The 21,960-nt window shown below is 55.1% G+C and overlaps 1 protein-coding gene and 2 long non-coding RNA genes across 3 annotated transcripts; 1 reads left to right on the forward strand and 2 right to left on the reverse strand.

Moving 5' to 3' along the window:
• Positions 1–113: 113 nt before the first annotated feature.
• Positions 114–4,211, reverse strand: LOC149911795 (uncharacterized). The gene is made up of 2 exons (XR_016462851.1): positions 2,803–4,211; positions 114–231 (listed from the first exon to the last, which is right to left on the reverse strand). It is a non-coding gene; the product is annotated as an uncharacterized LOC149911795 (long non-coding RNA).
• A 6,080-nt stretch (positions 4,212–10,291) lies between these two features.
• On the forward strand, positions 10,292–14,113 carry LOC149911796 (uncharacterized). Its single transcript, XM_090133310.1, has 8 exons — positions 10,292–10,496; positions 10,629–10,690; positions 11,103–11,256; positions 11,457–11,713; positions 11,913–11,998; positions 12,507–12,631; positions 13,152–13,263; positions 13,561–14,113. Exons 1-8 carry the CDS (start codon positions 10,376–10,378, stop codon positions 14,111–14,113), a joined length of 1,470 nt encoding a protein of 489 aa, XP_089989436.1. The 5' UTR covers positions 10,292–10,375.
• Positions 14,114–15,734: 1,621 nt separating this feature from the next.
• On the reverse strand, positions 15,735–19,743 carry LOC149911797 (uncharacterized). The gene is made up of 2 exons (XR_016462848.1): positions 18,335–19,743; positions 15,735–15,852 (listed from the first exon to the last, which is right to left on the reverse strand). It is a non-coding gene; the product is annotated as an uncharacterized LOC149911797 (long non-coding RNA).
• Positions 19,744–21,960: the final 2,217 nt, after the last annotated feature.

The following is a 21,960-nucleotide window of genomic DNA, read 5'->3' on the forward strand; positions in this document are numbered from 1 at the left end:
CCCAAGAGCCCTCAAGTGCTTTGTGCCTTCCTGACATCTTCCTCAAGTCTTCAGAACCTGTACAGATAGCTGGAGAGCTATCAGGAGTGCATGTAAAGTGGAAGAGCCCAAAGTACATTTAATGAGTCTATTTATTAATTTATATTTCCCCCGGCATTAATAGCACATTAAGGCAGCACTCTGCAGTCCATCTTCATCCAAGGCATCTCCTAATGAGGTTTGCTCATGGGGCTATGGGGACATAGAGGGAAGGGTGGGATGTGAGGAGTGGTTTGAGGCAAAAAGGTGGGGCGGTGTAGGAATGCCTTTATTTCTTCCTGAGATGGGACATAGAGGGAAGGGTGGGATGTGAGGAGTGGTTTGAGGCAAAAAGGTGGGGCGGTGTAGGAATGCCTTTATTTCTTCCTGAGATGGGACTGGGAGTCCCTGTAGCCCAAAGGTGGGGCCACGATCCATGACCCCACATGAGCCAAACCCCAAGATGACCACATAACCCTGTGTGTGCGTGACCCCATGGCAGCGTGTGACCCACAGCCCTGTGTGAACCATACCCCCACACGACCCTGGGACTCCCTGACCCTGCCTGCCCCCATCACGCTGCGACCCACTGCCATGTGGCCCCAGAACTCTGGGATCCCTGCCCCCACCTCACCCCCACCATATAACACTCTGAGACCCGTAACTCCCTATCACCCAACCTGACCCTACCATCCCTTCTGACCCCATTGCTCTGACCCAGAACCCCATATGACCACATAACTCTGTGCAGTGCCATCTGACCCTACGTCACCCCATAACTCTGTGACCTGCATGACCCCCCTGTGACCCACGACCTCCTGTGCTAACCCCATGTGGCCATAGAACCATCTGTGTGTGGGGAAAAGGCATCTTCTCCTTGGGGGGGGACTGCCCCAGAGCTGCCCCAAAGGCGACATGGGGTGGGCTGCAGCCGTTTCCCTCAGTTTGGAGAGATGGGAACTGTCCAAAAGAGCCAGAAGGAGGACATGAATGCTTCTGCAGGGAAACACCTGTCACAAGGTTTGGTGACAAAGCGATCCCACCGAGACTAAGGAAGGGGCTGGAGCTTGGGTGCTGCGTGGCAACGAAGGAGACTTGAACCAGGGATAGAGCTGGGATGGACTGCAGGAAATCAACTCCTTAATGGGGACAGTGGGAGAAGAAATCCAAGTCAGCTGCAGAAGGAACAGCAGACCTCCTTACAAAAAGGCGTCCCAGACTGGGGACGTTGGAGCAGTAGGGACAGTGGTAAAGAAATGGCTCCAACATCAGGTCTTGGAGCAATTGCTGCAAAGACCCCGAGAAATGGACAAAGAGCTCTGATGGCAGCGCAGCACGAGGAGGAAGGAATGCATGGTGGTGCAGAAGGAGAAGGATGGAGAACAGCAGCGGTGGGATTCCCCTTTTGCACGGTCACCCACCGCTACGGGACTCTGCAACAAGAAGCTGCACCCTGCTGTGGTCAGCACGGCTGTGCTGAGCTGTTACGGTCAGGAAACATTCTAACATCTGCACGGATAGCAGGATAAGTAGGATCAGAGTGAGAGCTGTGCTGTTGTTCAGCAGACAGATGCTGAGCAGAGCACAGCAGGACCAGGATGTTCGGACCAAAGGAAGGTGGAGACTGCACACGAGGGGAAGGCACAGGTGCAGGACAGAGCATGAGACACAGCAATGGCAACAGCTGTCAGAAATCCTGCCTGCCTGTCTGCATAGGAAAGAAAACAATCACACCAAAAGGACCAGGTTGGCCACAGACCTCACCTAGAGAAACAGCAGAGCGGATGCGTGGCCTAGACTGTGAGCCTGCAGTCCCCAGCCAAGAGGGAACAGGAGAGCAGGGACTGCCAAGGGAGGAGAGCTACAGGAGCAGAAGGAGCTCAGTGAGCAGCTGCGCCTTTTCTCCCTCACCACAAGGAGGGAGAGTGCAGAGAAGCCATAGCAATAACAGATGAGCTTTGCTGCTGCAGGGAGAGCTGTGCCTGATGGAAGAGCAGTGATGAGAGCGTTTCTTGCACAGCCCATGGGCACTTGGGGGGATCTGCAGGGATGGGGGAAGCCCTACAAAGCTGTGGGACAGACAAAGGACACGGATGGGAGGACCCCAAAGGGGCACTTTGGGGCAGCTATGGGGCACAGCCACACCTAGGAGCTGCCTTTACCCAACACACCGCTGGTGGTGGAACTGCTGCTGGCCACGGGCCGTGGGCAGTGATGGGGCTGTTCTGGGCTGCTCTAGGATGGCTCTGGGGCTGCTATGAAATGGGGCAGCTATGGGACACAGCCACAGCTCAGTGGGGTTGATGTTCCCGCACACAGAGCTGGTGGTGAATCTGCTCTGATCATGGAACCTCTTCCATAGCCCCCCGGACTCCCAGCTTGCCCAGCAAGATGGGGGCAAGCCGGGGGTCAGCAGATGTTATAGGCAGCTGATGTACAGCGACCCCAGAGCCACCCTGTAGCGTCCCCTGAACGACCCCAGAACAGACCCATCACTGTCCACAGCCTCATCCGGGGTTGTAGTGCTCACAGGGATATGGGTCATGTGGAGCCTTGCGGTCATGCCGAGCTCTATGGGGTTTTGGGGTCATGTGGGGTTATGGATCAGGGCCCCACCTTTGGGCCACAGGGAACCCCAATCCCCTCTCAGGAAGAAATCAAAAAATGCATTCCAGCACCACCCCACATCCCCCATTCTCACCCCAAACCCCTCCCCACATGACCCCAGACCCTCTACATCCCCATGCCACCCCACGTTCCCACACCCACAAGTCCCACCTTTACCTCACACGTTGCCTTCTCCTGCGCAGCACTCTGCTCCTGCAGCCTGTGGCCCATATCCCCAGTGCTCCCACATCACTTTCACCCACATCTGTGTTGTGCAGGAAGTGCTGCAGCTCCACATTCCTCTCCAGCAGCAGCTGCCCCTGCCCCAGTATTATTTGGTTGTATGGGTTCTGGAGGGAGAAGGGGGTGAGGAGGGGCCCAGGTGGGCTATTGGGGTCCTGGAATAGTGGCAGGGGTCCTGTCAAGGACTGTGGAGGTCTCTGACGTTGCTAAGGAGCCCTGGAGGCGATAAGGGAGATCTGAGGGAGGAAATAATGGGGGTCTGCTGGAGTCTAGTGGGGAATATGGGGTGCTGCTGGGGGCTATGGAGGTCTGTGAGGTTTTTGGCCAGCTGTAGTGGAGAAGTTCCTAGTCTGAGGAGGTCATTAAGAGGAAATGGGGTCTGTGCTGGGCTACTGGGATCTTGCAGGGAAAGTATTGAGGGAGGAGGGAGGTGTCGGGGCTCTGAGGGAATTATGGGTGGGCTGTAAAGGAAAGGTAATGGGTTATCTTGGGGAAAGCAAGGGGCAGCCATGGGGGATGGAAGGAACACCTACAGGAATGCAAGGGGAATCTGGGCTGGGGCAAGGGGACGGCTAGGGGAAGAACAGGGGAACGTCCCAGGAACGGAGTTCTTCTTTCAAATCCACATCTGCTACTTCCTGACGTAGCTGCAAGACTGCCAGAGAAGCTGCAGTACCGCTGCCCATTCAGCTGCCTGTGTCAGAAAGAGCTGCATGTTAGTGGGTGCAACTGCCACTACAAGGCCAACTCCATAATTGCAGACACAAAACCATCACCTTCAGTATCTGTTACAGGCTGACGACCGTGCCCTTGCACAGGAACCATTCCCACACAGCAAGGGAACTCCTTCACTGCCTTAGGATGCGGAAGAGGAAGAGCCCCAAAGCCTTCACAAGATGCTATCTTGCCACCAACTTTGGAAGCTACACACACCTTCTCCTTTGAGAATTAGCAAGATGAATCAATGCACGTTGCTGCTGGAGAGGGCTGTGCTGCATCTCCTGCTGCCATCCTTGGGTTGTCATCGTGATGCCAATCCACAGAGCACTTTGAAGGGCAGTAACCTTGCAAGAAAGAACAGAGAGCAGAGAGCTCTGCCGTGCATTTCCTGTTAGAACACAGAGATGAGCTGTACAGCCCTTGCTCTCAGAACACACACCGTTTCTCTTACCAGCTTTCCATTCCTGCACAACGCTGTTCAAACCCCTCCTCCATCTCTCCCTTCATACACAACGCACAGCCTCTCCCCAGCGACGAGCTCTGTGCTGTTTAATGCCTGTGCCATCATCGGGACCTACAGAAGAAACCTTGCGGTTAAGAGGGTTGATTAGACAAGCGCTCTGTCTGGCAGAATTCACCATCTTAAGCACTTTAAAGAAGCGTCTTCTTGAACGCCCTGAATCTCTGTGACACATCAGGAGATGCTGAACTAAACCGGCAGCCTTCTCAAAAATGGAAGGGCTCTTCAGAGCCAGCTGGAAGGGGAACAAGATCCTAGGGGGGCTGTGGAGCTGGTAAGGGAGGTCTGAGGGAGGAAATACAGATGCCTGGATGCCTGGTGCTCAGGCACAAGCAGAAGTGCTGATGGAAAATCACCACACAGCACAGACTGAGTCGCTGGTACCTTGCAGTGAGGAAAGGCTGAGATGCACAACGTCCTCACCTGCCTGCTTCTTGGAAGTGGAGGTTCAGCAGCAGCTCCACTCGTGATTAAGTCCTCCAAAAACCTTCTTCTTTCTTCCTGATCAGGAGACTGGATAGTGAAACCTTCTCCAAAGCCATTATGAAACTATATCTGTACCTGAAGCCCAAGGAGAAAACACGTGTCAGATTTAAGACCACAAAACAGTGCTATTCTATTCCAATCAAACTTCAGTTCTGATTTAAGTTTCACGACTGGCATTTCAGCCACCCTGCTATGGATAGGTTAAACCTATGGATAGGTTATAGGGTGGGAGAGGAGGGTGAGCCTTCTAGCCCAACGTCCCCTTATAGCCTACCATCACCCTATGGCCCCACACAGCCACTTATGGAACCACATCTGCCATACACCTCCTATAGGCCCATATCTCCCTATATTCCCCCACTGCCCCCCTCAGCCCCTCTACGTCCCCCCAAAACTTCCCATAGCATAATAACCCTCTCTATAGACCCTCCCCAGCCCCCTATCATCCTATAGACCCTCCCATTGCCCACCACAAACCCCTATAGTCCCATTAACCCTTTAAAGGTCTATAACTTCCTGAAGGGAGGTTGTAGTGAGCTGGGGGTCGGCCTCTTCTCTCGTGTCATTAGTGATAGGACCAGAGGGAATGGTTTCAAGCTACGGCAGGGGAGATTCAAGCTGGACATTAGGAAGTATTACTTTTCAGAAGGGGTGATCAGGCACTGGAATGGACAGCCCATGGAGGTGTCACCGACCCTGGGGTGTTCAAGCAAAGACTGGATGTTGTGTTGAGGGACATGGTTTAGTAGGAGCTATTGGTAGTGGGTGAACGGTTGGACTGGATGATCTTTTAGGTCTTTTCCAACCTTGGTGATTCTATGAAAGGAAGGGGGGAGCCTTCTAGCCCCACAGCCCGTAGAGCCCACCCTAGAGCCCCCTATCACCCTATGGCCCCACACAGCCCCTTAGAGAACCATATCCCCCATACACCCCCTTGTAGTCCCATATCCCATAAGAACTCTCCTATAGCCATCCCACTTCCCCTTATAGATTCCCCCAAGAGCCCCCCAGTCTTTTATAACCCTCCCATATCCCCTTATAACCCGTCTATAGTCCCCCCACATTTTCCTATAGCCCCATAACACCCTATAGCCACAATAAAGCCCCCTATACTCCCATATCCCCCGTAACACTTTGATAGCCCATGCATATCCCCTTATGATCTTCCCTTACAACTGTATAGCTCCCCAAATAGCCACCGACAGTCCCACGCCCCCCCAGCTCCCATAGCACCCTATATCTCTCTATAGCCCTAAAACACCCCCTAAAGCCCCCCCAGTGCCTTATAGCCCCATATCCCCCTCTATCCCCCACATAGCCCCCTTTTCTCCCATATCCCCCATACTACTTCTAGAGTCCCCACAGCTTGCTATTGCCCCAAATCTCCCTGTAGCCACAATAAAGCACCCTATAGCCCCACGAACCCCTATATCCACCCCTAAGGCCCCCGAAGCCCTAGAGCCCCATACCCTCCTATCACCCACGCAGCCCTATATCCCTCTACAGCCCCCCTAAAGCGCCTCATAGCCCCACATCCCTCCTGATAGCCCCCCAACCCCATATTCCCCACACAGTACCTATACCCTCACATCCCCCGACACTCCCCCACATCCCCGATATTCCCCCACATTACCCCATACCCCCCCAAACCCCATATTACCCCACAGCCCCCCTGTAGCCAAAACAGCCCCTAAACTCCCACATCCCCCCGGATCTCCCCCACCGCCCCCCGGACCCACAGCTCACCTCAGCCCCGGGGGGCACCGGGAGCAGCGCCGGAGGCCTCGGGGGGGCACGGCCCGGATGCGGGCAGCAGCGCTGCGGCGGTTGGGCCCCGAGTCCTTCAGCCGTCCCAAAGCCCCGCATCCCGCGCACGGTTCCTCTCCCCGGCCCCGGCCCAAGCCGTTCTCCCGCACACCTCCGGCTTGTGCCGCTTTCCTCAGCACCGCTCCCGTCGTGCCGCGGCTCCGTCTCGGTGCTGCCCGCACAGCTCCGGCGCGCAGCGCCTGCGCCTGCGCCTGCGGGACCGGCGGCGTCGGAGAGGAAAGACGGCGGGCTCCGAGCCGGAGGCAACGGCCGCTCCCGCGCTCGGCGCCTCAGCCAATCGGAGCCGGCGGCGCTGCCGCCGACCAATCCGAGACCGGAGGCGGGCCGGAACTGCCGCCGACCAATGAGAGGCGCGAACGGACCGGAAGTGTCGCCGACCAGTGAGAGGCCGGGGGCGGGGCGGAGCGGCTGTGGGGGCGGGGCCTCGGGGTGCTCTGTATTGCCATAGGGGATGGGATTGGGATCGGAATTGGGATCGGGGATGTGGGATTGCGATTGGGATGAGGGATTGAGATTGACAGGTGGGTGATGGGCTTGGGATGAGGGTCTGGGAATGAGATTTGGAACTGGGATTGGGATGTGGGCTGTAGGATGCGGGGTTGGGATGTTGACTGTGGGCTCGGAATGTGAGATTTGGGACTGGGCTGTGGGAATATGGATGTGGGATCTGAGGGCAGTGCTGTGATGCCTGAGGTCACCCGGAGTCACTCTGTGATCAGCCCACAGCTGTGTGTTCCAAAGAACAGCCACTGAGGTCAGGGGCAGCAGTCCAGGCAGGGAGATGCTGTGGTGGGAAGCAGGCTTGGTGCCGACGTCCTGCAGGGAAACGGGTGCAGACTGCATGGGACAGTGTAGGACAGCACGTGGTGGAGATGGCTGAGGGGCTGGCAACGCTGGAAGGCCCTGACGGAGCCAAGGTCTTTGTCCAGCAGGCCGTGGATGGTGTCTGTGGTACAGAGAACCGTGAGGGGACACACTGTCCTCGTGGCACTGGGGTCTCATGGCCTCCTTGTGCCCCATGCAAAGGCTCCCACTGCTCCAGGAATAGTCTCGATCCTGCATAAGGGACAGGATCTCCCTTCCAAAGGTCTGGGCATCAGGGTTTGACCTTGCTGCTCCATAAGGCAAAGGATGCTGTTCTCAGCATCACAGCCACCAGCACAGCGCCTTTGTCTCCCTGTAATCATGGCTTCCAATGATCTGCTCTAACAAGTCCCTGGGGGCCGTGTTGGCAATGGCTCTCAGCGGGGCCCATTCATACTCCCAGAAACTTCCTTCCAACTTTATCTTCCTGAGCACTTTGTGCAGTCTTCTCTCAGCACTGGAGGATGATGGACTCAGCACCAAACACCCCAAGGAGACCAGTACAACCCCGAGAGCCCTCAAGTGCTTTGTGCCTTCCTGACATCTTCCTCAAGTCTTCAGAACCTGTACAGCTAACTGGAGAGCTATCAGGAGTGCACTTAAAGAGGAGGACCCTAAGGTACATTTAACGAGTCTCTTTATTTATTTATATTTTCTCCAGTATTAAAAGCAAATTAAGGCAGCACTTTGTAGACAGTAATCATCCAAGGCGTCTCCTAATGAGGTTTGCTCTTTCACTGTGTGGACAGACTTTCTCCTCAGCCTCCCAAGCCCATTACTGCTCACATTGGCCCCGTGGGATTTTCATCCCTTTTCCTCACATCAGTCTTCTCTGAAATTTGCAGCTCAGTGTTGCTTTTCTTTGCATCAACTCCCACTTGCCTTCCTCAGAGAACCAACTGCACATGGGCACAGAGGGATTCCTCCTTGTTGCCAACAAATGGGAATCAACACGATGCAATTGAATGAACAGTAAAACACTCTCCTCAGCTGGATGCCATGTTCAAGCTGTCTGCCTTCCAGGGGGAATTTCGGTGCCAGAAGAACTTTTGGCAGAGAAAGTACATACAAACACAAATAAGAAGTTGAGTAAAGAATTCATTAGACTTCTGAGATGGCCCAAGTTTCCAACTTATGGGAGCTCCTAGAGTAACCAGATAGCTGGGAGGTATCTGAAAGAACAAAGAGCAAAGGGAGGGGGAAATCTGGAGAGCAGTGGGAAGGGCACATGCCCACACTGCCTGCAGAAAACACGACCTTAGCCATGGTCATTTATTCAGGAGAGCTGGAAACACCTGCAGGGAGTGGGAGATCAAATACAGAGGTGAGACCAAGCAGGGCTAGCAGCTGCCTGTGTCCCAGCACCTGAATGCTTTTGTGTCCTCCAAACACAGTTCTGGAAAACAGTGACACAATAAATCTCCTCAAAGACTGGTATTTCCAATAAGGAGAGAAACCAGGCCCCAAAGCAGTTTAGAAACTGAGAGGTGCGTTGGCACATTTTCTGTGATTTGGATCTTTCTCTTCAGTTCTTTGTTCCAGTTTTATTGACATTACATAACATCTTTCACACCTACAGCCTCAAAACAAACACACAAACAAACAAAACAACAGAAAAAAAAACATCTTTGACAGTGATAGGCCCAAGGAAAATGGTTACACACTAAAAGAGAAAATAAGATTAGATGTTAGGAGGGAATTCCTAATGTCCTTAACATCAGGTTGTGAGGCAATGGAACAGATTGCCCAGAGAAGTTGTGGATGCCCCATGCTCAAGGCAAGGACAATGACACGGGGGTTGGAACTTGATGGGCTTTAAGGTCCCTACCAATCCAAGCTATTCAATGATGTATGTTGGAAATATCCAAACACTTTATCAGGACGATATCTCTGATAAAGCAGATTTTATTTGCAATTGCAATGGAGGGGCCTCCTGCAAGCAGGACAGCACTCAGAAAACAGCGTTACATCTTTTATTCCCTATTGCCCGATGCTTCTCTCTTTCTCCCCCAGTTCCTCATTGGCTGAATACTTTAGGTTCCCAATCTTCTCAACGCTTCACTAAACATACAAACACTGGACAAACATAGATCTCTGCTGGCTAAGTGTAAACTTCTAATTAATTAATTAACGTCTGACCCTCACTCCACACTTGGTTATTGTTTCTGGATATCTGCTTGACCTCCCTTGCATAGAGATAAGCTCGGAAGGAGGAAAGTTCTTCTACAAACCAGTTGCCCTTTTTAGTATCTAATGCAGAAACAACATTCCATTCCCACAGACACCACAGAGTGACGTCCGCTCAGAAATTGTACAAAGACAAGTGATAGCTGGCAACCTACTGCTGGGAACCTGTTTTGGCAGGGGTGGTGAACGTGGTGAACCCCCGCTGGTCCCTTCCAACCCCTACGATCCCGGGTTCTACTTTCTGTTCACAAATCTGATGTCATCCAATCCAACGTCCCGCTTTCTTAACTCAGCCGATATCCCCTCTTCGTTCCTCTTCCTTCCTTCAGGTGATCCTGCCCACAATGTCCATGTGAAATGTCTCATCCTGCTTGGAAGGCTGTGAGGAAAGCAAATCTCTGGGATCCCCCAAACAAAGCACTCCCTGCCCGGCAGGGTCGCGGGAGCCATGGAGTCATGACTGTGACACAGAGGATCAATGCCGGCTAATTTATGGAGCGTTCTAACAAGGAATCAACGACTTCCAGGCAAAACTAAGCAACTTTCTGACCACAGGTCATCAGCGTTACGGGTAGAGTACTTTGGAACAGTACTTGTTTCCGTATCTCCTTCTTGAACATCACTTCAGGCAACGGCCACTAAAGGAAAACAAGTAATACTACACTGAGAGCAAAGAAAAGGAGAGAGAGAAAACAGTGAGCGGTCAGCGCTCCCACCCGGGGCGGGCAGCAGGCTGCTGGTGCCAGCATCACAATGGGCAGCGGCCAGCACCGGCCACGCTGTCATCGCGTCACCATGGCGACGTTTGTGACACGGGCACCCGGGAGGGGTATGTAGGCAGAGCACGCTGGTGGGTCCTGCATCCTGAAGGAGCATCTGGCAGAGAGCAGACGCATCTGAAGGATGAGCTCCGGCATGGCTGGCGCCAACAAGGAGCAAGCCGCCGGCACGAGGCGGAACGGGATGAGCGAGGTCGGCCCCGCAGCGAGGCGTGCCTCCAGACCGACACGCGCCGACACCGAAGGTACACGGGTCCACAGCCAACCTTGGCACGAGACGACACTTTCCATCTGCCACCTCGCTCCTGCCTGGCAGCGGTAGCGGTGCTGGGAAGCGGCAGATGCAGAGTGTGACCTGCTTTTCCTTTGCCCTCCAGAGCGAGTTGCCGTCTGGGATGCGGTGGCCGCCTACGTACGGGAGCAGCTGCTGCTGCAGAAGGTGTGTTGGCTGTCGGGTTCCTCCTCTCCCCATCCAGCTCAGCCTGGACTTCCTCTGAGTCTCCCCCTCCACAGAAAGCAGGAAACTGCCCCCACATTTCTCTCCTGGGCATCCCACGGGCTTCCTGCAACTCCTGCACGATCACTTGTGCCGGGCACTGTCTATCTCAGGGCTGATGCCTGTCTCTGGAAGCCTCTGGATCCCACGAGGCTGCTTCTGCCCTGCCTGCTGTGCTGCATTTGGGAGGGCGAGGGGAAGGAGAGGACTGCGCAGCCCCTTCCCAAAGCCATTCCCGATGCCCTGGCTTGTGCCTCTGAACAGCGGCAGAGGGCTGTCCCTACCTTGGACCCCTTCGGCTCTTCCTCCAGCCGTCCCATAACCCTTCCGCCCTTCCTTTCTCTCCCACTTGCAGGGGGTCTGGATTCCCACCTTTGGCTTCTTTGACACCATCTCCAAAGACATCCGGACTGAGGACGGGACGGTGACTCTGCAGTGGCCCGTGTTTCACCTGGCTACAAACCTCATAGCCACGCACCACCTCAAGGCCCACAGGGAGTCCCTGCCAGGTAGGAGGGGGGATTAAACTTTTGCTGGCTTCATGGACAGGGCAAACGGCCACCACCTCCATTCTCAAAAGCAAACCTCTCCCTCTGAGCAGCCCGTCCAAATATGGGGCCGTTCTGGCTGATGTCCACCAGAAGCACTTCTAGGGAAGAACCTGTGGAAAACCACCCGTATCATCAACTCCGTCCCTCGCATTTTTCAGTCCATAGGAAGGTGGAGCCGCTGAAATACAGCAAGGTGGCCGCAGCTGCTTCTCTGAGCTGGCAGACACTCCGGACTTGCATTCAAAGCACCGTGTCCCTGCTCTCCGGCTGCCTGCAGAATGGGGAGAACGTTGCCGTTGTCCTCAAGGACATCGGCGTGCTCCTCATTGACGGACTGACCTTCCAAATGAAATTCTACTACGACTTCCTCGAGAAGCTGTCAGGGAAAGAGAAATTCAGAAGAGCTGCTTTCAAGGTGAGCTGTAGTTTCTCCATGACCCAGGCAGAGCTGTGACACCTGCTGTGCCCGCACACGGCCCACCAGGATCTGGCCAGCTGCTCAGGCCGTACAAGTGCTGTGCTGCTGTCAGCTCTCCCCGCCTTGGGCTCCTCGTGTCCCCAGGACCTCAGCCGTGACGAGGACATCCCACATCCTCCCCCTTTCTCCCCTGCAGGCCCCCTGGCTGCTGGACACGGTGGTGTCCCGGATGGCACCGGTGGCCTCCCTGGCGCTCTCTGGCTGCCTTGTCGTCTTTCCCAAGTGAGTATGTTGGTGGCTGTAGCTGCTGCTTGATGCAGCTGCTCAGCTCTCATTCCATCACGCTTGCTCCTTGTGTCCACGACTGTCCTGCCCATGAGCATATGTCCTACAGTCATGGAAGGATTTCAGCTGGAAGGAACCCCGAAAGGGCACCTAGTCCCACTCCCCTGCAGGGAACAGGCACACCTACCGCCAGATGAGGTTGCTCCGAGCCCGGTCCAGCCCGACCTTGAATGCCCATCCGGGCACCCACCACCTCTCTGGGCAAGATGTTCCGGTGCCTGCCACCCTTCTGTCAAAACCTTCTTCCTTATATCCAATCTAAATCTTCCCTCCTGCCTTTTGAAACTATTTCCCCCTCACTTATCCCGACTGATGCTGCTGAAGACTTTAGAAAGTCATGTGCTTCATGCAGCATGAAAATGTGCCTGGGAGCAGACAACCAGAGAGCAACAAGGATTGCTGGAGCGCTGCGTCACACCGGTTGCTGTCTTCTCGTCACGTACAGGTTTCAAATGGAGTTTGTTCCCAAGCCACCGCCCGCAATAAGACGCAGGTCCTCACGAAGCCTCCCTGGTCCGGAGAAACCAAAGAAAGAAGAGACTTTGCCACCTCTCGTCCAGGGCAAGAAAGGTAAAGCAGCTGCCAGCTCCTTTCCGCGGCACGGGCAGCATACTTGAGATGGGAAATCCCCTGCTGAACATCAGCCAAGGGCTCTGACTTGTGTCAAAGCTTCACGCCAGCTCAGCACGGCCTCTTCCCAAACTAAGGAATTGTTGGCCTCTCCCAAACTAAGGCGCTGAGCGTGACGTGCCCCCATCCCTGGCTATGGCAGGAGGATGTGCGGATCTTAGGCCCTGCCCTCCCCCAGTGGAAGGATACGGTCCCCAAAAGTCACTCTGCCACCTCATCGTCACCACCCAGCTCCTCTTTCCCAAAGCCAACGTCACTAATGCAGTCCCAAAACAGAGCTGAATTGCAGAGAGGAGGAGTGGGGCCAGGGATGGTGTCAGGAAGGGTACGAAGGCGGTGCAGATGTCAGCAGTGGGGGGAGCAGAGCGTCCCTCTCAGATGTTCTGGGAACAGGCCTGAGAGCCCCTTGTGAGTGAGCCAAAGGGTTTACGGTGAATCTCCTCTGCCTTCTCCATTCCAGTGAGATTTGCTGACCGTCCAACCTTCATCAAACGCTTGAGCTCAGACAGCGTTGATGGAGGACACCTCAGAAGGATAAGGAGCTCACTGCTGAAGGAGAGCTCCAAGGCCAGGTGAGGCTGGAGGCTCTGGGCTGGGATGTGCATGGGGGTGACACAGCGAGAGCCCGTTCCCTAGCCCCAAAGGGTCACTGTTGGTGGCCGCCCAACAGTGCTGAACGCAGCACCCACCGTGCTGGGATGGGGACGCCAGGAGCCCCCCTCTCCGCATCCCAGGAGAGTCACGGGGCAGCCGCTGAGCTGTCTGTGGGGAGGGCTGCGTTGCAGCCAAGGCTCCTGGCTCAGGCTTGCAGCATGCGGCCCCAAAGCCATCAGCCACTCACGCGGACCCCTCCCGCTCTGCCCTTTCAGTCCGCTGCCACCCATCCGGAGGGCGTCTGAAGCCCAAGAGCAGCCGGTGACCTGCGAGCTGCAGGGGGAGGCAGTACCATCAAGCAAACAAGACCAGCGCCGAACACTGGGAACCAAACACGTGAGCTTCCTTGATGAAGTGCAGGAAGCAGGAAAAGCCCATCGTGAGGATGCGGTGCAAAAATTGCAGACAGCCAAGGCCGCACCCCCTCAGATCACCTTGAGGCCAGCAACACCTTTCAGAAGCGACTCAAGAAGATCTTCCACAAGGGCTGAGTCTACAGAGCCTCAAGGCCGACCATCCAGGCTCCCACTGACTTGTGACTCGGTGAAACTTCTCAGGCAGAGGGCAAGGAAGATCAGGACAGTGCAGGATGCACTGGGGCAGATGGCAGCATCACCACTTCGTGGGGAGTCCAGGCTGCCTGAGGAGTCTTCCATCACCCGACCTGGACTGCTGCCACCCATAAAAGAAGAAACGGGGTCTCCCGAGTGCCAGCCTCCAAAGACCAAACCCCCAGTCCGCAGGAAGGCCACACCCTACCCACGCTGATGCGGGCATGGGGTGCCCACGACACACACAGCTCCACTGGAGGCTGCAAAACAGATGCGTCAATCCCATCTGCATCACATCTAATACTAACCAGGCTGCCCAGGGCCCCATCCGACCTGGCCTTGAACACCTCCAGGGACGGGGCATCCACAACCTCTCTGGGCAGCCTGTTCCAGTATCCCACCACTCTCTCTGGAAAGAACAATCCAATCTGGCATCCAATCTTCAACTCAAAACCACTTCCCCTTGGCCTGCCATTAGCTACACCATCAAAGAGTTGACTCCCCTCCTGTTTGTAGGCTCCCTTTATGTACTGGAAGGCTGCAAGGAGGTCACCCCGCTGCCTTCCCTTCTCCAGGCCAACAAGGAGATCTAGAGTGAAATGTAGAGGGGCAAAACCATCAATAAAGCCTTATCAGGGGCCTACCCTTTAAAAACCTCCAGAACGCCTGTGACAGTGTCATTGCGCCTTTTGACGCCAGCTCTTGTGCTGGTGGAGGGAGAAAGAATTGCGAGAGGGCATCAGAGCGTCTCACGGTGCTTTGATGCCCAGGGAAATCCAGCACAGTCTCTTCTGTCTTATCTGGATCACAACTTACGGGCTTTTGGCCTGGCAGGGCCCCTTTGGCCGGCTTGGAGAGGTCTGCAAATGCAGAGCTCCATGGGCCAGCCGGCCGGCCACCTCTCGCCTGGCAGTGCTCCCCTGAACGGCCAGCCGGCTTTCGGCCTGGCCCAACTGGCCGGCCAGGAGGCTTCAGGCCTCGGAAGGCTTCCCCAGCCAGTCAGCCAGCTTCACCAGAGATTCCGGATCTCCCTCAAGGCCTGAGTGCAGCCGCTCCACGCAGCCCCAAGGCAGACCATCCAGGCTGCCACAGCTGCCTCGTGGAGCACTCCAACTGCCCAGGCAGAGCACCAAGAAGAGCAGGCCTGGCAGGCTGCCCCCAGCCGACTGGCCTTTGATCTTCATTAGGCCTTGTTCTGCTGTGGAGGACAGGTGGAAGCAATTCACTTGTCTGGCAAAGGGTGGAGCCTGGTTCCAGCCCTCCCTACCCTCACGTAGGGGCTGGCTGCCAGCTGTGAGGGCTGTCAGCATGGAGGTGTGTTCTTTGTTGGTGTTCTGTGTGCCCTGATCTTCTCGTGGCCTCCTTGTGCCCCATGCAAAGGCTCCCACTGCCCCAGGAATAGTCTCGATCCTGCATAAGGGACAGGATCTCCCTTCCAAAGGTCTGGGCATCAGGGTTTGACCTTGCTGCTCCATAAGGCAAAGGATGCTGTTCTCAGCATCACAGCCACCAGCACAGCGCCTTTGTCTCCCTGTAATCATGGCTTCCAATGATCTGCTCTAACAAGTCCCTGGGGGCCGTGTTGGCAATGGCTCTCAGCGGGGCCCATTCATACTCCCAGAAACTTCCTTCCAACTTTATCTTCCTGAGCACTTTGTGCAGTCTTCTCTCAGCACTGGAGGATGATGGACTCAGCACCAAACACCCCAAGGAGACCAGTACAACCCCAAGAGCCCTCAAGTGCTTTGTGCCTTCCTGACATCTTCCTCAAGTCTTCAGAACCTGTACAGATAGCTGGAGAGCTATCAGGAGTGCATGTAAAGTGGAAGAGCCCAAAGTACATTTAATGAGTCTATTTATTAATTTATATTTCCCCCGGCATTAATAGCACATTAAGGCAGCACTCTGCAGTCCATCTTCATCCAAGGCATCTCCTAATGAGGTTTGCTCATGGGGCTATGGGGACATAGAGGGAAGGGTGGGATGTGAGGAGTGGTTTGAGGCAAAAAGGTGGGGCGGTGTAGGAATGCCTTTATTTCTTCCTGAGATGGGACTGGGGGTCCCTGTAGCCCAAAGGTGGGGCCACGATCCATGACCCCACATGAGCCAAACCCCAAGATGACCACATAACCCTGTGTGTGCGTGACCCCATGGCAGCGTGTGACCCACAGCCCTGTGTGAACCATACCCCCACACGACCCTGGGACTCCCTGACCCTGCCTGCCCCCATCACGCTGCGACCCACTGCCATGTGGCCCCAGAACTCTGGGATCCCTGCCCCCACCTCACCCCCACCATATAACACTCTGAGACCCGTAACTCCCTATCACCCAACCTGACCCTACCATCCCTTCTGACCCCATTGCTCTGACCCAGAACCCCATATGACCACATAACTCTGTGCAGTGCCATCTGACCCTACGTCACCCCATAACTCTGTGACCTGCATGACCCCCCTGTGACCCACGACCTCCTGTGCTAACCCCATGTGGCCATAGAACCATCTGTGTGTGGGGAAAAGGCATCTTCTCCTTGGGGGGGGACTGCCCCAGAGCTGCCCCAAAGGCGACATGGGGTGGGCTGCAGCCGTTTCCCTCAGTTTGGAGAGATGGGAACTGTCCAAAAGAGCCAGAAGGAGGACATGAATGCTTCTGCAGGGAAACACCTGTCACAAGGTTTGGTGACAAAGCGATCCCACCGAGACTAAGGAAGGGGCTGGAGCTTGGGTGCTGCGTGGCAACGAAGGAGACTTGAACCAGGGATAGAGCTGGGATGGACTGCAGGAAATCAACTCCTTAATGGGGACAGTGGGAGAAGAAATCCAAGTCAGCTGCAGAAGGAACAGCAGACCTCCTTACAAAAAGGCGTCCCAGACTGGGGACGTTGGAGCAGTAGGGACAGTGGTAAAGAAATGGCTCCAACATCAGGTCTTGGAGCAATTACTGCAAAGACCCCGAGAAATGGACAAAGAGCTCTGATGGCAGCGCAGCACGAGGAGGAAGGAATGCATGGTGGTGCAGAAGGAGAAGGATGGAGAACAGCAGCGGTGGGATTCCCCTTTTGCACGGTCACCCACCGCTACGGGACTCTGCAACAAGAAGCTGCACCCTGCTGTGGTCAGCACGGCTGTGCTGAGCTGTTACGGTCAGGAAACATTCTAACATCTGCACGGATAGCAGGATAAGTAGGATCAGAGTGAGAGCTGTGCTGTTGTTCAGCAGACAGATGCTGAGCAGAGCACAGCAGGACCAGGATGTTCGGACCAAAGGAAGGTGGAGACTGCACACGAGGGAAGGCACAGGTGCAGGACAGAGCATGAGACACAGCAATGGCAACAGCTGTCAGAAATCCTGCCTGCCTGTCTGCATAGGAAAGAAAACAATCACACCAAAAGGACCAGGTTGGCCACAGACCTCACCTAGAGAAACAGCAGAGCGGATGCGTGGCCTAGACTGTGAGCCTGCAGTCCCCAGCCAAGAGGGAACAGGAGAGCAGGGACTGCCAAGGGAGGAGAGCTACAGGAGCAGAAGGAGCTCAGTGAGCAGCTGCGCCTTTTCTCCCTCACCACAAGGAGGGAGAGTGCAGAGAAGCCATAGCAATAACAGATGAGCTTTGCTGCTGCAGGGAGAGCTGTGCCTGATGGAAGAGCAGTGATGAGAGCGTTTCTTGCACAGCCCATGGGCACTTGGGGGGATCTGCAGGGATGGGGGAAGCCCTACAAAGCTGTGGGACAGACAAAGGACACGGATGGGAGGACCCCAAAGGGGCACTTTGGGGCAGCTATGGGGCACAGCCACACCTAGGAGCTGCCTTTACCCAACACACCGCTGGTGGTGGAACTGCTGCTGGCCACGGGCCGTGGGCAGTGATGGGGCTGTTCTGGGCTGCTCTAGGATGGCTCTGGGGCTGCTATGAAATGGGGCAGCTATGGGACACAGCCACAGCTCAGTGGGGTTGATGTTCCCGCACACAGAGCTGGTGGTGAATCTGCTCTGATCATGGAACCTCTTCCATAGCCCCCCGGACTCCCAGCTTGCCCAGCAAGATGGGGGCAAGCCGGGGGTCAGCAGATGTTATAGGCAGCTGATGTACAGCGACCCCAGAGCCACCCTGTAGCGTCCCCTGAACGACCCCAGAACAGACCCATCACTGTCCACAGCCTCATCCGGGGTTGTAGTGCTCACAGGGATATGGGTCATGTGGAGCCTTGCGGTCATGCCGAGCTCTATGGGGTTTTGGGGTCATGTGGGGTTATGGATCAGGGCCCCACCTTTGGGCCACAGGGAACCCCAATCCCCTCTCAGGAAGAAATCAAAAAATGCATTCCAGCACCACCCCACATCCCCCATTCTCACCCCAAACCCCTCCCCACATGACCCCAGACCCTCTACATCCCCATGCCACCCCACGTTCCCACACCCACAAGTCCCACCTTTACCTCACACGTTGCCTTCTCCTGCGCAGCACTCTGCTCCTGCAGCCTGTGGCCCATATCCCCAGTGCTCCCACATCACTTTCACCCACATCTGTGTTGTGCAGGAAGTGCTGCAGCTCCACATTCCTCTCCAGCAGCAGCTGCCCCTGCCCCAGTATTATTTGGTTGTATGGGTTCTGGAGGGAGAAGGGGGTGAGGAGGGGCCCAGGTGGGCTATTGGGGTCCTGGAATAGTGGCAGGGGTCCTGTCAAGGACTGTGGAGGTCTCTGACGTTGCTAAGGAGCCCTGGAGGCGATAAGGGAGATCTGAGGGAGGAAATAATGGGGGTCTGCTGGAGTCTAGTGGGGAATATGGGGTGCTGCTGGGGGCTATGGAGGTCTGTGAGGTTTTTGGCCAGCTGTAGTGGAGAAGTTCCTAGTCTGAGGAGGTCATTAAGAGGAAATGGGGTCTGTGCTGGGCTACTGGGATCTTGCAGGGAAAGTATTGAGGGAGGAGGGAGGTGTCGGGGCTCTGAGGGAATTATGGGTGGGCTGTAAAGGAAAGGTAATGGGTTATCTTGGGGAAAGCAAGGGGCAGCCATGGGGGATGGAAGGAACACCTACAGGAATGCAAGGGGAATCTGGGCTGGGGCAAGGGGACGGCTAGGGGAAGAACAGGGGAACGTCCCAGGAACGGAGTTCTTCTTTCAAATCCACATCTGCTACTTCCTGACGTAGCTGCAAGACTGCCAGAGAAGCTGCAGTACCGCTGCCCATTCAGCTGCCTGTGTCAGAAAGAGCTGCATGTTAGTGGGTGCAACTGCCACTACAAGGCCAACTCCATAATTGCAGACACAAAACCATCACCTTCAGTATCTGTTACAGGCTGACGACCGTGCCCTTGCACAGGAACCATTCCCACACAGCAAGGGAACTCCTTCACTGCCTTAGGATGCGGAAGAGGAAGAGCCCCAAAGCCTTCACAAGATGCTATCTTGCCACCAACTTTGGAAGCTACACACACCTTCTCCTTTGAGAATTAGCAAGATGAATCAATGCACGTTGCTGCTGGAGAGGGCTGTGCTGCATCTCCTGCTGCCATCCTTGGGTTGTCATCGTGATGCCAATCCACAGAGCACTTTGAAGGGCAGTAACCTTGCAAGAAAGAACAGAGAGCAGAGAGCTCTGCCGTGCATTTCCTGTTAGAACACAGAGATGAGCTGTACAGCCCTTGCTCTCAGAACACACACCGTTTCTCTTACCAGCTTTCCATTCCTGCACAACGCTGTTCAAACCCCTCCTCCATCTCTCCCTTCATACACAACGCACAGCCTCTCCCCAGCGACGAGCTCTGTGCTGTTTAATGCCTGTGCCATCATCGGGACCTACAGAAGAAACCTTGCGGTTAAGAGGGTTGATTAGACAAGCGCTCTGTCTGGCAGAATTCACCATCTTAAGCACTTTAAAGAAGCGTCTTCTTGAACGCCCTGAATCTCTGTGACACATCAGGAGATGCTGAACTAAACCGGCAGCCTTCTCAAAAATGGAAGGGCTCTTCAGAGCCAGCTGGAAGGGGAACAAGATCCTAGGGGGGCTGTGGAGCTGGTAAGGGAGGTCTGAGGGAGGAAATACAGATGCCTGGATGCCTGGTGCTCAGGCACAAGCAGAAGTGCTGATGGAAAATCACCACACAGCACAGACTGAGTCGCTGGTACCTTGCAGTGAGGAAAGGCTGAGATGCACAACGTCCTCACCTGCCTGCTTCTTGGAAGTGGAGGTTCAGCAGCAGCTCCACTCGTGATTAAGTCCTCCAAAAACCTTCTTCTTTCTTCCTGATCAGGAGACTGGATAGTGAAACCTTCTCCAAAGCCATTATGAAACTATATCTGTACCTGAAGCCCAAGGAGAAAACACGTGTCAGATTTAAGACCACAAAACAGTGCTATTCTATTCCAATCAAACTTCAGTTCTGATTTAAGTTTCACGACTGGCATTTCAGCCACCCTGCTATGGATAGGTTAAACCTATGGATAGGTTATAGGGTGGGAGAGGAGGGTGAGCCTTCTAGCCCAACGTCCCCTTATAGCCTACCATCACCCTATGGCCCCACACAGCCACTTATGGAACCACATCTGCCATACACCTCCTATAGGCCCATATCTCCCTATATTCCCCCACTGCCCCCCTCAGCCCCTCTACGTCCCCCCAAAACTTCCCATAGCATAATAACCCTCTCTATAGACCCTCCCCAGCCCCCTATCATCCTATAGACCCTCCCATTGCCCACCACAAACCCCTATAGTCCCATTAACCCTTTAAAGGTCTATAACTTCCTGAAGGGAGGTTGTAGTGAGCTGGGGGTCGGCCTCTTCTCTCGTGTCATTAGTGATAGGACCAGAGGGAATGGTTTCAAGCTACGGCAGGGGAGATTCAAGCTGGACATTAGGAAGTATTACTTTTCAGAAGGGGTGATCAGGCACTGGAATGGACAGCCCATGGAGGTGTCACCGACCCTGGGGTGTTCAAGCAAAGACTGGATGTTGTGTTGAGGGACATGGTTTAGTAGGAGCTATTGGTAGTGGGTGAACGGTTGGACTGGATGATCTTTTAGGTCTTTTCCAACCTTGGTGATTCTATGAAAGGAAGGGGGGAGCCTTCTAGCCCCACAGCCCGTAGAGCCCACCCTAGAGCCCCCTATCACCCTATGGCCCCACACAGCCCCTTAGAGAACCATATCCCCCATACACCCCCTTGTAGTCCCATATCCCATAAGAACTCTCCTATAGCCATCCCACTTCCCCTTATAGATTCCCCCAAGAGCCCCCCAGTCTTTTATAACCCTCCCATATCCCCTTATAACCCGTCTATAGTCCCCCCACATTTTCCTATAGCCCCATAACACCCTATAGCCACAATAAAGCCCCCTATACTCCCATATCCCCCGTAACACTTTGATAGCCCATGCATATCCCCTTATGATCTTCCCTTACAACTGTATAGCTCCCCAAATAGCCACCGACAGTCCCACGCCCCCCCAGCTCCCATAGCACCCTATATCTCTCTATAGCCCTAAAACACCCCCTAAAGCCCCCCCAGTGCCTTATAGCCCCATATCCCCCTCTATCCCCCACATAGCCCCCTTTTCTCCCATATCCCCCATACTACTTCTAGAGTCCCCACAGCTTGCTATTGCCCCAAATCTCCCTGTAGCCACAATAAAGCACCCTATAGCCCCACGAACCCCTATATCCACCCCTAAGGCCCCCGAAGCCCTAGAGCCCCATACCCTCCTATCACCCACGCAGCCCTATATCCCTCTACAGCCCCCCTAAAGCGCCTCATAGCCCCACATCCCTCCTGATAGCCCCCCAACCCCATATTCCCCACACAGTACCTATACCCTCACATCCCCCGACACTCCCCCACATCCCCGATATTCCCCCACATTACCCCATACCCCCCCAAACCCCATATTACCCCACAGCCCCCCTGTAGCCAAAACAGCCCCTAAACTCCCACATCCCCCCGGATCTCCCCCACCGCCCCCCGGACCCACAGCTCACCTCAGCCCCGGGGGGCACCGGGAGCAGCGCCGGAGGCCTCGGGGGGGCACGGCCCGGATGCGGGCAGCAGCGCTGCGGCGGTTGGGCC

The sequence above is a fragment of the Phasianus colchicus genome, unplaced genomic scaffold (genome assembly GCF_987193195.1).
Source record: "Phasianus colchicus unplaced genomic scaffold, bPhaCol1.hap1.1 HAP1_SCAFFOLD_57, whole genome shotgun sequence".
Lineage (NCBI taxonomy): Eukaryota > Metazoa > Chordata > Aves > Galliformes > Phasianidae > Phasianus > Phasianus colchicus.

Excerpts from the sequence above, each read along its gene's own strand:
- LOC149911796 (XM_090133310.1), top strand. The coding sequence starts at position 10,376 with ATGAGCTCCGGCATGGCTGGCGCCAACAAGGAGCAAGCCGCCGGCACG. Across the intron at positions 10,497-10,628 it reads GACACGCGCCGACACCGAAG|AGCGAGTTGCCGTCTGGGAT; the intron begins GTACACGGGTCC and ends TTTGCCCTCCAG. Across the intron at positions 11,999-12,506 it reads TGCCTTGTCGTCTTTCCCAA|GTTTCAAATGGAGTTTGTTC; the intron begins GTGAGTATGTTG and ends CGTCACGTACAG.